Source organism: Zeus faber, assembly GCF_960531495.2.
Source record: "Zeus faber genome assembly, chromosome: 11".
In the NCBI taxonomy this organism is placed as follows: Eukaryota; Metazoa; Chordata; class Actinopteri; order Zeiformes; family Zeidae; genus Zeus; species Zeus faber.
Window position 1 is genome coordinate 21,719,572 of NC_137205.1, and position 15,925 is coordinate 21,735,496.

At 42.0% G+C, this 15,925-nt stretch overlaps 1 protein-coding gene across 1 annotated transcript; it reads left to right on the top strand.

Moving 5' to 3' along the window:
- The first annotated feature begins 903 nt into the window (after positions 1-903).
- On the top strand, positions 904-15,326 carry elac2 (elaC ribonuclease Z 2). Its single transcript, XM_080008785.1, has 24 exons — positions 904-1,364; positions 3,314-3,364; positions 3,863-3,933; positions 4,027-4,091; positions 4,313-4,370; positions 4,574-4,642; positions 5,137-5,286; positions 5,671-5,726; positions 5,885-5,943; positions 6,054-6,126; positions 6,750-6,862; positions 6,992-7,090; positions 8,490-8,628; positions 9,127-9,212; positions 9,475-9,596; positions 10,032-10,122; positions 10,476-10,614; positions 11,179-11,217; positions 11,405-11,514; positions 12,126-12,225; positions 12,679-12,799; positions 13,512-13,590; positions 14,466-14,610; positions 14,826-15,326. The coding sequence occupies exons 1-24, from the start codon at positions 1,045-1,047 to the stop codon at positions 15,033-15,035; spliced, it is 2,565 nt and encodes an 854-aa protein (XP_079864911.1). The 5' UTR covers positions 904-1,044; the 3' UTR covers positions 15,036-15,326.
- Positions 15,327-15,925: the final 599 nt, after the last annotated feature.

Sequence of the window (15,925 nt, forward strand, 5' to 3'; positions counted from 1 at the left end):
ACTACTGTCGCAAATTGGTGACAAAGTTGATGCTGCTATGATAGAAAGGTGTCAGAACACACAGTGCATCACAGCTTGCTGGGTATGGAGCTGCGTAGCCAAAGACCGGTCAGTGTCCATGTTGACCCCTGTCCACCACTGAAAGCACCTACAATGGACACGTGAGCATCAGAACTGGACCATGGAGCGATGGAAGAAGGTGTCCTGGTCTGATGAATCATGTTTTCTTCTACATCATGTGGATGGCCACGGTTCGGGTCCGATCCCATCAAGCATGTGTGGGATGTACTGGAACAACAAGTCAGATCCATGGGGGCCCAACCCCACAACTTCCAGGATTTAAAGGATCTGCTGCTAACGTCTTGGTGCATATAGTTCATTTACTCCTTGTGTTACACCGTCGCACATCAAAACCAATAGGCAATGATATTTCATAAATAGAAAAACAATATAGAGAATAAAGTTGCCAATATACAAAAAAAACTATCAACAATTCACAATCTCATAAATGAAATGACTTCGTTTTTTTGTTTTTTTTTCTTGGACATTGCGATTAAGAAGCACGTGGACGATGACGTCACAATCACCCCAGCGTCCGGTTTGTTTACTATCGTTCAGAGACGAGCTCAGTTGGAAGATGGAATACGGTGAACAAAAATGCACATTTTTTGAAGTGTGTCCGTGTTTTTTACCTTCGTCCCGTGATGGGTCCGCATCTCACGGTCCGAGGAGCGGAGACGAAACAATCCCGAAAGAAAAGAAAAAACAACGATTTTCCGAAGGGGGCGCGCTCTGATTGGTCACACGGGGCTCGCGGTGGGCGCTTCTCCGCCAATGGAGGCGCGTCGCCGGTCGACGTCATCATTAGATGCCGGAAGTAACCCCACGCGTGTCAACCTCCGCGGCGGCGAGTGGGCCGAGCTCCGCGAGGCGGCGCGGTGCGATGTTTGACACCGGAGACGAAATAAGCAAAACCAGCGCGTTCACATTTCGAGTACACGCCGCCGGGCTGCTTCCCACGGGACGCCATTTCGGATCATTACTATGAATACGGCTCTTCTGAGGTTTAAACCGTTTACTTTGGCGTTCGCGAAGTTCTCGCCCGTCGCGCGTCCCGGCCCACGCCGGGACCCTCGTCTCCACGGGGATACCCTCCACTTTTCCCGGACAATGACGACGAACGCGGAGAGGCCTCCGGCGGGTGCCAGGAAGGTCAAACACAGGGATCCCCTGCGGCACGTGAGGACCAAGGAGCAGAGGAGCAAGCGGGAGGTGCACGGCCCCAGCACCGTGTACCTGCAGGTGGTGGGAGCCGGGAGCCGGGACACCGGCGCGTCGCTCTACGTCTTCTCTGAGTACAACAGGTATTCGAGTATACCAACATTCGATTATTCGACCATGAAAATGTGAGGTTTGCGCTGTCCTCAATACAAGTCATGTGAAATGTCCATTACAAGAACAGGGTGTCCGCAAATGTCTTCAATATTATACAGATGTATTTTTATTAGTAGTATGATTATATTATTATGGTTATTATTGTTATTAGATCATGTTACTATTGATGTTGTTTCGGGCAAATTCTCTCAAACTATTTGAAACAGAAGAACGGCAGAAGCTATTTGGTCAGTTTGAACACTGTTTACGTCTCGTTTGAACCGGTATGTTATAAACACTTTGTGGTTGAAGTCTCATCCAAATCGATCCACATATGGAGCAGAAATTAAAAAACCGACCAAATTTGACCAAAATCATAGACCCGGTCCGATGCATTCATAGTCAAAATATGTCCGACCCGGCTTAAAGTATCTGGAACACAACAATGACAGATGCGACAGACAGTTGAGGTGTCGTTTAAACCGGTGTGTCACAAGCATCTCGTGGTTTAAGTTTCATCCAAATTCATCCACATACGGAGCAGATATTAGTAACAAATCAACTTTGACCCAAAGTGTTCAGCTGGTCGTGCCTGACTGACGTGACACTACTCGTAAACAAAACGAACGAGATGAGAGCTGCAGGGAGACGCGTTATGACGTCATCGTATCATTTGCTATAAATGTGCAGGTTCTCATTCAGAATGTCCATTTGGACCATGTACAGAGTGCGGTGTAGACTCCGTCACTCTGTAGTGGTGAGAGATTACAAACTACACGTTTACATGTGTATTTATGTACCTTCTTACCTGGTAGATGGCTGTAGATCTGTTTGATTGATATTTGATCTCTTCGGTCTCCATTACTTTGCCGGATTCATGAAAATATGAAAAAAAAAAAAAAGTAATCCACAAAAACTCGCGACCACGTCGAGCGGAATCCACTCGAATGTACGACTCACAGAAATACCACAACATTTTTGCAAATTCGACTTCCTACGTAAACCTCCGTAAATACGTCGCTTCAAACATGTGACATAAAACAGCCAGTGGTACAGAGCAGGGAAACAGCCGCGTGTCAAAACAGCCAATCGTGCAGCAGGAGCGGCGGTGCTTCCTCCGCTCGGCAGCACGCAGCGGGGATGGGGCCCCCTCCCCGGAGCTGACGCGGCGGTTCTTCCTAAAACGCAGATCTGAACTGGAACTCTCACTCCTCCCGTCCAGAGCCCGACGCAGCCCCCATCCCCGGAAAAGGAGAGCGATTTACAGAAAGAAATTTGCGGTAGGAGAGAGTCCCTCGGAACGCTCAAAGTATAATCACAGAGCGCACATTCGGGAGCCTCAGATCCTCGGAGACGTATAATACGTACCTGGCGTGACTAAACTGGACCCCATGTATTGCTGCCTGCAGCTATATTTGTTATTGTTGTTATTATGAGTATATATCATACAAAATACATGCAAAGACTGTCTTAAAAGTGATTGGATAGTCTCACATTTTGATTTATTAGGTCTCAGTTTCAATCGAAACATTTTATTTCTGTAAAAATGTGTTCAGTTGAGCCGACCTTTCTGATTCTGATGTTATAAAACCCAAAGCCTACCGCTGAACCTAAAACTAACCTTCATATTCACCTAATAATAAGAAGAATAAGAACTTACATCGAGCATAATCTAGTTCCTAAACTACCCTATTTCTACATAATCCTTACCTCAGGCCCGGGTCAAATATACACAACTTACATTTATACTGTCGTACTTACCTGTCCAAAGATGTCTTAAATGTCTTCAATTTATTTTGCACAGTCTTGAAAGATCTTGACAATTAGTATTACATTTAACTCTGATACCTGCAGACACCCTGAAGAATCAATTAAATCAATCAATCAGCAATCAATTCAGACGAATTGATCCTGACTTGCTTTCCTCCTTTTGCTTCAGGTACTTGTTCAATTGCGGCGAAGGAACACAGAGACTCATGCAGGAGCACAAGTAAGATTTATTATGAATAATCAATCACTGTATCTCTCCATACGGAACATAAAGAGATCTTAGCGGGTCCTTGAGGTGCTTGAATTTAAGTACTGGAATGCCTTGAAAATAGCCCCTTTTGTGCTGAAGTGCTTGAAAAGTCCTTGAAGGATTTGAAACCTGTGATATTCCCGTTATATACAGAATCGCTTTTAGGACAAAGAGAAATGGAAAATGGACACTTCGAATATATTATAAGATATAATAGATACACTAATATAAATAATAGACAATGAGACTACGATTATATTTTAATTCACAACAATCACATTCAAAAATGATTGTAAATGTTTTGCGTGAAGTCCTTGAAATTGAAAAAAATAAAATAAAAATAGTGCTCCAAAAAGTACTTGAAGGTCCTTGAATTTAATTATCTAAAGTCAGAATGAACCCTGTGAATACCTCCTCAAGAATAATTTAAAAACAACATAGTTACTAGTTCTATCTGACTACCTCCAGGCTGAAAGCGGCGCGGCTGGACAACATCTTCCTCACCAGGGTGAACTGGGAGAACGTCGGAGGTTTATCTGGTTAGTTCCGTCCTTCTGACGCCTTTTACCAAACTATACTTGTGTGTTATCGGCTTATTTCTGATTCACAGTGTGTATTTCTATTGTATTTAGGAATGATCTTAACCCTGAAGGACACGGGGGTTCCTGAGTGTGTGCTCTCCGGGCCTCCGCAGCTGGTGAGTTCAACATGTGTGGAGCTGTGTTTCTGGCAGAATATCGGTGACATGATGTGTACTTTCTTTAATTGACATCCCAGGGATTAATAAATTGTTTTATCCTCATGCCCACCCATAAATGTGATAATAAATGATCTGACTGTAATGTCTCACTATTTGTGATATATTACCGAGTGTCGCGCCATTGAAACCTAAAACGATCTGTGTCCCTCTGCTCCAAGGAGAACTTTCTGAGTGCCATCAAGGTGTTTTCTGGGCCTCTGGAAGGCATCAAACTGTGTACGTATTACAATCGACCAAAAGTAAAAAATGTCCCCGAGTGTTTTGAGCTGGCCTTCTGGACAAACCAGTTTTACTTTCTGAACCTGGAGTAATACCATATATAATGCAATATAATATAATAATATAAGAGAGATTCATTTGTTCTCTGTGTCTGCATGTTCTCTGTTTCTGACTCTGGTGTATGCGTAATGATCTCCCAGCGGTTCGACCCTACACTGAGGAGATGCACACAGACGAAACCATGACTGTTTACCAAGTGCCAATATTTGGTGAGTTTGATGTAATTTTCTGTTGTCTCCTGCCTTTTCGGCTTTATTATGTATTACTGAAAGGTATACTCTTTAATGCCTTCCTGTTTTTTGTTTTTTTAAATGAACCGCCGTCCTAAAAAAAAAAAAAAAAAAAGCCTCTTGCACATGATTTTTCACCCTCTTTGAGTTTTGACCACCGGTTTTAAGACTTTAAAAGTCATTTTTTTAGTCTTCTTTTGTTTTATTAAATATGTTCATTTTTTAGGCTTAAATCAATGCAAACAGGCCTTTGCAGTAAATGGTCAAATTAAAATGACTACATCAGTGCAGTGGTCAAATTGTGGGGCACGCCCCCCAAGTGGAGCAGAAAGGAATCGCAGCTTGACAATAAAGTTTGATGAAATACGAACGTGATCAGTTTTGCATCGTCCACTTTGCCAGTGACGTTCATTGTGTTCCTAATGTCGTTCATTAGTTTGACCCTCTTGTGTTGTCGTTACCTCATCTTACAGCCCAGTCGAAAGGGAGCGATGCCGGCCAGCATTCCCCCAAGGCGGGGCGGAGCAGTCCGTCCCGCAGTCCCGTCTCCAGCCAGAGGAGGGAGCTGTGGAGCGCGGAGGACAAGGAGAAGAGCAGAGAGAACCAGGGAGAGAGAAGCCCAGGTAGAGGATAATTACAGTAAAAGACCGTTATTTTTGCCCACCAAGTACTCATCTTTAAGCATGTTTCAAGTATTATATTTGTATTATACAGTTAGACATATATCAGTATTTTTATATATTTAATTTGATCAATTGGCATATATAATTATTTTACATTTAAATAATATATATAAATGTGCAGTATATTGTTTTTAATTTAATATGTATTATATAACCTTTTTTCATTTCAATTGACTGATTCACTGCTTTTTGGTCAAGCGAAATTAATAAAATAAAAAAAATTATGTTCATCTGCCAATCAGTTAAAAAAAAAAGTTTCCAAAACCAAACATACACTTTTTTGGTGGATAAGACTGGAATTCAACCAATTGTCTCCACTACCAGGTGCCATCTCAAAAGCAACTAGAGATCCCTCGCTCGTGGTCACGTTTGTTTGCAAGGTAGGAAACCTAAAAGCCTGTATCCTGTGACACACACACACACACACACACATACACACACACACACACATAAATATATATATATATATATATATATATATATAAATATAAAATAGTCGTCTTCTTCTCAATGTCGAATCATCTCATTGGTCTTTCAGCTTCATCCTAAGAAAGGGAATTTCTTGGTGCCTGAAGCCAAGAAGCTTGGATTGCCAGTGTGAGTGGTGTTCCTTTATTTTGGTTTGATGTTGTTTTGCACTTTTAAAATTTTATTCTATTTTTATTTTTTTTGAACAATGTAATAAAACCGGTTTAATCTCCTTAAAGCGGCACGGCAGCGATCGGTCCGTTGGTCACAGCTCTGAAGGACGGGAAGAGCATCACGTACGAAGGGAAAGAGGTTTGGACTCTTCATCGGGCTGCAGAGGGTTGCAGTCACTTATGTGTTGTTTTTGTTGTTGCTGTTGTTTTTTTTTTAAAACACATTTTCCTGGTTTGACCCTTTTGAACCATCCGTGGGCGACCTGCTCAAATTTACCGATTTTTCCGACTCGTTTCTGAAATCCTTCCGCTGTCGTGCTCCCGTTTCAAAACGTCTCCGGGAAAACACCCGATTTCTCGAGATGTTCTTCGTTACCCCCCCCCCCCCCCCCGAACTCGCGACAGCGGCTGCTCCCTTACCCGGGACGGCCCTCGGCGCCGATAGCTGCTGTCTCAACAGCGTGTCAGGGGGCCGTCGACAAAGTTACACACCACATTTTTGACTAAAATACTTCTCAATCAACAATCAAATTACAAACATTTAAAGATGAAAGGCAGCAAAACTTTTTTTTATCTTTATTTTATTGCTTTCCTTGTTTTGGTAAAGCATTTCATGTAAACAGGCTCGTTTGTCTTCGCCGCTCGCTCAGATTAAACTGTGGTGATTAAGACGACGCAACTTTCGGGCGATTGAGCGCGACTGATTGTTTTGATCGTTCGACCGCCCTCGTTTTGATCTTTCGTCTTTTCTCTCGGTCGTAGATCCGCCCGGAGGAGGTGTGCACGCCCTCGGACCCGGGGCCGGTCTTCCTGGTCGTGGAGTGTCCCTCGGAGGACTTTGTGGACGCCCTCTGCTCTAACCAACACTTGGCCAGGTAGAGGTTCCCAGATCGAGGCGTCGGAGGCAGGGTTTTCATGGCCGGAGGTCTGGATCCGGTCAAGTCGTTCATCTGAAATGAGTATTGACTCGTTTTCTGTTTGTTTTTTTTTGATCCCCACGTTAGGTACCAGGCGGGAGGTTCAGAGGACTCGGCGGTGCTGGTGGTCCACATGACTCCGGAGTCCGTCCTGGAAACGGATCAGTACAAGCAGTGGATGGAGAGGTGAACACTCACAGGGCCCCGCCCTGCGCTGCCAACCCCGCGGACTCATCGGGTCCTTAAATTGACGGACTCTAGATTCGGGAGCTTTATTTGTCACATACATATTTCAGGAGCGTTATTCGTCACATACATATACATACAGTGCGTTCATACGTATATGTAGTGAAATGTCTTTGCGACGCACCCGGAGACTATGCACAATAGTTACTAAACCGAACATAATATTAACCTCATTCCTACCTGGATACAGTAACTAACTGAAACGAACTGATTCCTAAAACGTAATGCAGTTAGTGAAGAGAATGATATAGATAAAATAAAAATAAAATAAGACTCAAAAAAGATAATACAGAGTGGGGGTACAAAATAGAAGAGTATATGTATATGAGTAATGTATATGGTATAGGCTCTTTGTATATACAGATATGTATCTAAATCGGGGAGAATGCGCCAGTCGGTGACCGGGCGACGTGGATCGGCTCAGGTTTCCCAGAATTGAACCGTGACAGAGGGAGGTTTCACCGACTTTGATTCCTGAGGGGAAAAAGAAAAACATGAAGGATTAATTTCTGTCCAAAATGTCCAGAGGCGCCTCCGTCATATACAGCATGTAGCCTGCGGTGCACGTGTGTCTTTGCGCGTTACAGTCAGTTCTGTGCTCTCCAGGGCCTTGAATATGTTGGAATGAAAACCCCTGTTTATCGAAACCTGGGAGGCGCCGGTGTCTTAGCGTTTGTCGTCCATCAGTCAGTCGTGTTGTGTGTTTTCTTTGGTTTTTATTCTTTCTGCCGGGAATGTATTTGTGTTGCGCTGCTGCTTTTTCTTCCTCCTGCTGCAAACGACGTTTCCAATCTCGAGCTAACGAAGGCAGTCGCCAACAAAATATCAAATAAACAAAGGAACGAACGAACAAAGTAAGGAACAAAGATAAGTCTGGAACATTATTGAGAAAAATAAGTCATTGAAGATAAACCTGTATTAGTTAGTTAGAAATTTACAGTGTTACAGTTGCAGTAAAAAGGGGTGCAGCAGGAAATAGAGAGCATATAAGAGTAAGCACTATAAACAATATAAATGTATAGAAAAAAAACATAAATAGGAATCAGAGTAAAAGCGTATTGCACATATTTCGACACATTGCACATCAGGGATTGCACTTGGGTTTGTGTGTGTGTGTGGGTGGGTGTGGGTGGGTGGGTGGGTGGGGTCTACTGGCTGCGCTTGTTGGTTATACAGTATGACAGCCGCGGGAAGGAAGGAAGGACCTGCGATAGCACTCCTTCCCACACTTTGGGTGAAGCCGAATACCTAAGCAACGATACCAGATGTCGTTATCAATTCTGGTGTAACAGATCTCAAATTTTATCACGCTTGTCTCTCCCGCCCTCCCCCCCGCCAGGTTTCCCAGCGGGACGGAGCACCTGATCCTCAACGAGCAGGTCTGCACCGTGCACAACGTCCGGAGCCACAAGATCCAGAGCCAGCTCAACATGATCCACCCGGACATCTTCCCCCTGCTGAGGAGCCACGACCCCACGGTGAGGGAGGCCCGCGCTCGCTCGAGTAGAAAACCCTGTGGCGAGCTGATTCTAATGTGCTTATTGAAGAACCGGCGGGTGAGGAAAATGCAGCGGATGAGGTTCGAACGCGGCTTTCTATTTGCATATTCATTTGTATTCTTTTTTATTTTATTTTATTTTAATTTTTTTTCAGTTCGGAAGTTTTCAAATTTAGTTTGGGGGGGGGGGGGGAACATAAAAAAAAAAACTGATTTCTTCTATGTTTTCAAAATACGTACAAATAGGAACGAACCCTGTCGACTGACGTAGCTTCCCGTCGACTACCCCGCTACGCCGCCTGCCTTGTCAACTCGGGTTTTTCGGAAATCTTCCACAAACTTTCCGCATCGCGTTATTACCTTAACCCGGCTGTTGAGCGAAACGGGGGTATCGAGTGCATGTGTTACTGACTGTCGAAAAGAGAGAGGGAAGATAAAGGACAAATTTAAATCCTCGTAATTCCTCCTCTTTTTTTAGGAGCCCCAGGCCGCCCTCCATGTCCCCAACGTGCGGGGAGAATGTCTGCTCAAGTTCCAGCTCAGACCCCTGATGGAGTGGCAGAGGTCAGTCCCTCCTCCACCTCCTCCGTTTAACAGCCGTCCCTCCGCCCGAAAAATAATCCTTCATGCACCGCTGCACTCGGCCATGTCTCTCTCTCTCTCTCTCTCTCTCAAATTGAAAAAGTGAGTCCGACAAAGTCGTTAAGAAACTCTTTTTGGCTTTTCAAAAGTTTTGTGTGTGTGTGTGTGTGTGTGTGTGTGTGTGTGTGTGTGTGTGTGCGTGTGCGTGCGCACGCTCTCCTCCTCCCTCTCGTCTTTTTTTTAGGGACGCCATCCCACCGTGTGACACGGAGGAGTTCCTGCAGGAAGCCGCCCAGGTCCCCGGTTTCCTGCAGGAGGTGGAGGAGTGCGAGAGGTTCTGCTCCAGCGACCCCGCCGTGCTGTCAGGTGGATGGGGGGGGGACTTTACTGCGGAGTTATTATGGGAAGTTCCTTTATTTTGGGTTCATTAAAATATTAATAACTAAGGAGCTTTTAATGATTTGTTTTTCTCATATGACGCGAGATTCATGCCAGAATTAAATGAAGTCTTCTTGTGAAGTGTGCTTTTTCAATTGTGCATCGGAATATCTTTGTATTTTTTTGGTAATTATTTTAATAATTTATTTTAAAATCTATTTTGCATAAGAAATCCTCTCAGTTAATATACGTATACGTGGAAATAAATATATCCAATGTATGTAATATATATTATTATTATATATACTGTATATACAATTAATATTTTTAGCTTAATTCACTCATTCGATTAGCGTTGAATTTAGTCATAACTATTTCACAGTCTAAATAACCACGTTGTTGTTTGTTTTGATGCTGACAAAGTGGATCGCTACCCGGAGGTGGTTTTCCTGGGGACAGGATCCGCTCTTCCAATGAAGATCAGGAACGTCAGCGGCACTTTAGTCAATATCAGGTATTTTTATATGGCAATATACAATAATCCTAATAGTGAACAAAAAAAAAAAGATGAATAAACCTAGAAATAGAAAAAGAAAACCAATTGCCACATACAGTAAACCCAATAAACTTAAAACAAGGAAATAATATAAATAATGTATTTTTAAGACAATTTATTTGTAAATATTTGTTGGACACAGGATTCTTATTTAAATTTTTCAGCTACAACATTGGCCTAAAAGTTCACTTAACCCAGTATTTCCAAGGTGTGAATGTCCCTTCAGTAGGATTTGCTGATGCTCGGCGAACCTCCTCTCTAATTAGATGTTTCCTTACAAAGTAAACAACCCAAATTTTCCTTTCCCTCAGCTCGACTCGCTCCATGCTGCTCGACTGTGGCGAGGGGACGTTTGGGCAGCTGTGCCGTCACTATGGCGACCAGGTGGAGCAGGTGCTCTGCAGCATCTCCACCGTGTTCATCTCCCACATGCACGCCGACCACCACACGGTAAGGAGATCCCAAAGCACCAGGGCCACCGCTGCTTCCTTGTTACCCTGCCGCTAGTCCCACCAGGCTTCTTACCAGGTCCTTGAGGTGCATGTAGTGCTGGAATTTCGTCCTCAGAAAATGTAGGTACTGGAACACCTTGAGAATAACTTATATGCCGAAGTGCCTGAAAAGTCCTTGAAAACAAAAACCTGTGATATTCCCCCTGGTTTTGTTACTCACATCGTACCGTAATAACATTTTTCTAGAATCTCTCTGACAACATAGATTATGGCAGAGAATTTAAATGTAATCCAGCATGGTTGGCAGTAGACACCTATAGTAGATGGTGTGTGTGTGTGTGTGTGTGTGTGTGTGTGTGTGTGTGTGTGTGTGTGTGTGTGTGTGTGTGTGTGTGTGTGTGTGTGTGTGTGTGTGTGTGTGTGTGTGTGTCAATGAGATTAAGAGATTCATATTATATTTTAATTAATAAAGTTCACCTTGCATATGGATCATATTTGCAATATATATATTTTTCCCTTGAAAATGGGAAAAATTGTGCTTAAAAAGTACTTGAAATTCCAGGGGCTGTTGAAGCTGCTGTACCAGAGGGAAAGGGCTTTGGTGAGTCCAAATAATGTATTTTTCTTCCTGACAATATATGGTGCTTGGAGCCGTATGGTGCTGGTGTAGTTTAACCTTACCTTACACTACACCTTACACCTTTCCTTACCTTACACCTTACCTTACCTTACATTGCCTTACACCTTTCCTTACCTTACACCTTACCTTACACCTCACCTTACCTTAGGCGTCCCAGAGGATGGCGTTCAGCCCCGTCTACCTGGTGGCTCCGGTCCAGATCATGACGTGGCTCAACCAGTACCACAACCACTGCCAGGAGATCCTCAGCCACATCAAGTACACTCACGCCCATATTCTCCATTTTAACCCTGTTTAAAGGCTATGGAAGCTCCATGTCCTTTATTTTATCAATTACAGCTGTAAGGTGAAATATTTAGATTGCAGTATCCTTGATTACACAGGTAGGAAGTACACTGAAGTGAAGTATAAATATCTTGCATTATTATGTTGTATTATGTAACATGGTATAGTATAATATAGCGCTAGTGTACATGATATTTTATGGATAGTGATGAAATTGAAATTGCTAATGTGATTATTTTGTTAGTGAATAATAAATTAGCAATGTTACTTCTGATTATTTAATTCAGCAAATGGCTTTAGTGGGGTTTTTTTCCACATACGCATTATAGAATTTACAAAATGATCAAAGTGGAAATGGCAGATTTTTTTTTTTTCCCCTCAAAGGAAATGAGCGAGTCCTGCCAAAATGTACTGAACTTAGATTTTTTTTCTCTCTCGCTGAAATATTAATGGTCAATTAATTATTAATTAATTTGTGAATATTATTTTTGCTTATTTCTATTATTTATTTATTTATTAGGCCATTTATTTGTTTATTAAGCCTGCTATTCATACATGTATTTGTTTCTTCTCTTCTTTTTCAGTATTATACCAAACAAGTATCTATGCGACGGGGTCGAGGTTTCCAAGTACAAAACCAAATCCTTCATCCAGGCGCTGCTGAAGAAAAACGACCTGCAGAAGGTAGGTCGGGGCCAGAAAATCCAGTCAATTCCAATTTGTTCTGCCCGACTCTTCATCTCAGTAGGTGCAGGTGAAGGTGCAGGTCTTTATATTTGGTGTTGTTTGGTGGCATTCTTTTTTTTTTTTTTTTTTTTTTTTTTTTTTTTTTTTTTTTAATATAATTCATATATGGCCTTAAGAACACTGAATTAATGTGAAGAAAGTCATATTTTGATTCAAAGATTTGTAAATTTGAGTTTATTTATCGGTTTATTAAACACATTATTGTGAAGGCAGTTTTCTGTTGATTTACAAAGCGCGATTAAAATCATTCTGTTCCCCAAAATGGATGAATAGTCATGATAAATAACCACGATCACAATGTGAAGCAAGATAATCGTGATCATCATTTTAGCCGTAGTCCTGCAGCCCTCACATACAGCACGTCCTCATCATCAGCGTGTTGTGCTTCAGTTCCAGACGTGCCACGTGCGTCACTGCAACAACGCCTACGCCTGCAGCCTCACGCACCAGTCGGGATGGAAGCTGGTGTTCTCGGGAGACACCATGCCCTGCGATGCCCTGGCGCACATGGGTCAGTACCGTCCGGGACATAAGTCAGGCATTAGGTACGGCCAGCAGGTTATTATTGCACACATAACGCCCTAAAAGGGTTTATTTTGCGATATTGACCGGCTGGCTGCATATTACATGTCTGCTTACTCAAAAGAATACATTGAGACATAATGTTGATCTGAAATTAACTAGTGTTCATAGCTTTACAACTAGTGTGCCGGTACTGGTATGCTCAGCTTTACAACTAGTGTGCCGGTACTGGTATGCTCAGCTTTATAACTAGTGTGCCGGTATGACTAGTTTGGCTATCTTTATAACTAGTATGTGTAGGTATATGACTAGTTTGGCTATCTTTGTCACTAGTATGCGTAGTTATATGACTAGTTTGGCTGTCTTTGTCACTAGTATGTCTAGCTGTATAACTAGTTTTACATAGCAAACTACTTTCCCTACAAATTTGTTTTTGTCTTATATAACTAACCTATTTACTGTCATTCATGTGAAACTGGAGATCCATACTCCATCCATCTCTTTAACTCTTCCATTGTAGTTTTTATGCAACAGTCTGGATTCTTTCCAAGGAAAAGGCTCCCGAAGGGGATGGGCGGAGCCGCACTTCATTATTCAGACCGTTTGATTGATTTCCTGAGGGACGAGAGGAGGCTGGAAGTGCTTGGCTTGTGTTTCTCATTCGGCAATTCCATTTGTTGTTTTGTTTTGTGTTGTTAAAGGAAAGAACGCGACGTTACTGATACACGAGGCCACTTTAGAAGATGGGATGGAGGAGGAGGCCGTGGAAAAGAGACACAGGTAAGAGAGAGCAGGGAATGTCGGAAATGCCAATAACTACAATTCCATACTACTTTGGATGACGTTGTTTTCCAAATGCTTTAATCCAAATTATCTGACATGTGGTCCATCCATCAGTAGCAGTCATCGTTAGCAAAGACTGTAATAATAACAACAATAATGATTTATTTTCTTAATGACGACACACAAACGAGCAGGGGTTCAGAAAGTGGGCTTGGGGAACAAGAAGTCAGTAACAGTACATACATATACAGGTATTGCATATATTTGCTTATATCTTTTTGTTTAGATATTTTTTACTTGGCTCTATTTGAGTTTGCCCTTTTATCATTATATTGTTTGATATATGAAGAATCCCTGCAAAAGGAGATTAAGATTTCTCCTGGAATGCACTTCACTTCCACTTCAGTAAAGTAAACACAGTTCTTATGACTTTTTCTTTTCTAGTTTCCTCAAATCACACTTTCGTGCTAAGCACATTATTCTTGCTGCTCAAGAAATCACCATTAAGGGACGAAGGCACCATTTTGTGTATTTAAGAACGCAGAGTGAGCCTTTTTTGTGGCATTATTGTAACAAAATAAATAAATATGAATATAATTCAAGGAAAAAATATACAGAAATATACCTTTTTATTTTTTTTTACCTTGAACATGTTGCAAAATGTGTGTCTATTGTATGGGAATTTTTCCTTAAATGAAAAATCCAATACAATTCTGGTGATTTCAAAAGGAACAACCAAAAAAGGCTGTGCTGCAAAAACATCGTTTTGAAGTTTGGGTAGTTTGGGTTAGTGTTGGTGTAGTTAGTTTACGGAGGAACCGATTGTTCAGTTTTTAAATCCTGTTGCGATATTAAATTGTTGATATTTCCAGCACCACGTCGCAGGCCATCGCTATGGGCATGAGGATGGAGGCCGATTTCATCTTGCTCAACCACTTTAGTCAGCGCTACGCCAAGATCCCTCTGTTCAGCGACGACTTCAACGACCGAGTGGGCGTCGCCTTCGACCACATGAGGGTGAGCACCAATGGCACAAGGAACAAACATGTCATCGCATAGGTGTTTTTAAATCTGAACTAACAAAAACCAGAGGTTGTGGAACCACTTTTAATGTTATGTAGGTATGGGGTGTCTATCTATCTACTTAAATAGCCTCTAAAATGCAATATTGTGATCACCAATTGTGTTCATCATTTACCTAATCTAATCGAATCAAATCTCTCCTGCCTCAGATACGTTTCGGGGATTTCCGGGTCCTCCCCAGGCTGATTCCTGCCCTGAAAGTGCTGTTCGCTGAGGAGATCGGCGAGATGGAGGAGCGGAGAGAGCGGAGGGAGCTGAAGCAGCAGAACGAGCCCCAGAACGAGCGCAGTGGTTCCAAACGCAACCAGCAGGGGGCAGCGCTGCTCAACACAGAAAGTAAAAGACTGAAAGCCAGCTGAAGTAAAAACCCATATTAAATAAAGCACGAGCTGAAAATAACATGTATTTAAAATAAAATGCACACATGTATTTAAAATGAAATGCACACAACATTAATTGCCCTTTTAGTTTCAATGTTTCTCAAAACTGGATAGAATGGAGTGTACGGCCTCCAGTGTGTGTGTGTTTTGGTTTGTGTGTGGTGGAATCATGAGTTATAATTATATTTCTTTGCGTTGCAGTAGAGAGAAAAGCCTTCAACACAGATTATTAGTCTGTGAGATTTTTGTTTCCATTCAAAATCAATAAAATGGTGCCAAACTGCCATGTCGACCTTGTCATGCAATCGAACTCACCGTGCCACTTTTAATTTAAATCATATAGAATCCGTCAGTTTATCCCATATTTATTTTATTATTAAATGTATTTATTTTATTTTTTGAACAACTTTTTTTTTGTCATGTTCATGAAACCAGTTTGCGATGACTTTTTATTTTTTGACATGGTACATTATCGCACTGGAAGTAACCATTAGAAGATGGGTGTGCCCATGATGGCATGCGCATGGTCAGCAACACTACTGAAATAGGGTGTGGCATTCAAGCCACAATTGATTGGTATTAATGGGCCCAAAGTGTGGCAAGAAAAATTCCCCACATTTACATTTTCATATATACGGAATTTGTTATGTTGACCATTGGTGCATTTCTCGTCAGAAAATGAGCCAAAAGAGTCTTAAAAGTCTGAAAAATCAAAGGCTTAAATAAGATAATCGCCAAATATAAAGAACTATCCGGAAATGCAAACAGTCAAATATTGTTGATTTGCGAGGTTATTTTTCCTTGTCGACCGGGAGAAAGACAAAGTATTTCTCGAATCTAATTCTCATGTTGTAAAACCCTAAAATATA

Coding starts and splice junctions, on each gene's coding strand:
- elac2 (XM_080008785.1), top strand. CDS start 1,045: ATGAATACGGCTCTTCTGAGGTTTAAACCGTTTACTTTGGCGTTCGCG. Junction 10,123..10,475: donor GGCACTTTAGTCAATATCAG/GTATTTTTATAT, acceptor CCTTTCCCTCAG/CTCGACTCGCTCCATGCTGC. Junction 11,515..12,125: donor GAGATCCTCAGCCACATCAA/GTACACTCACGC, acceptor CTTCTTTTTCAG/TATTATACCAAACAAGTATC.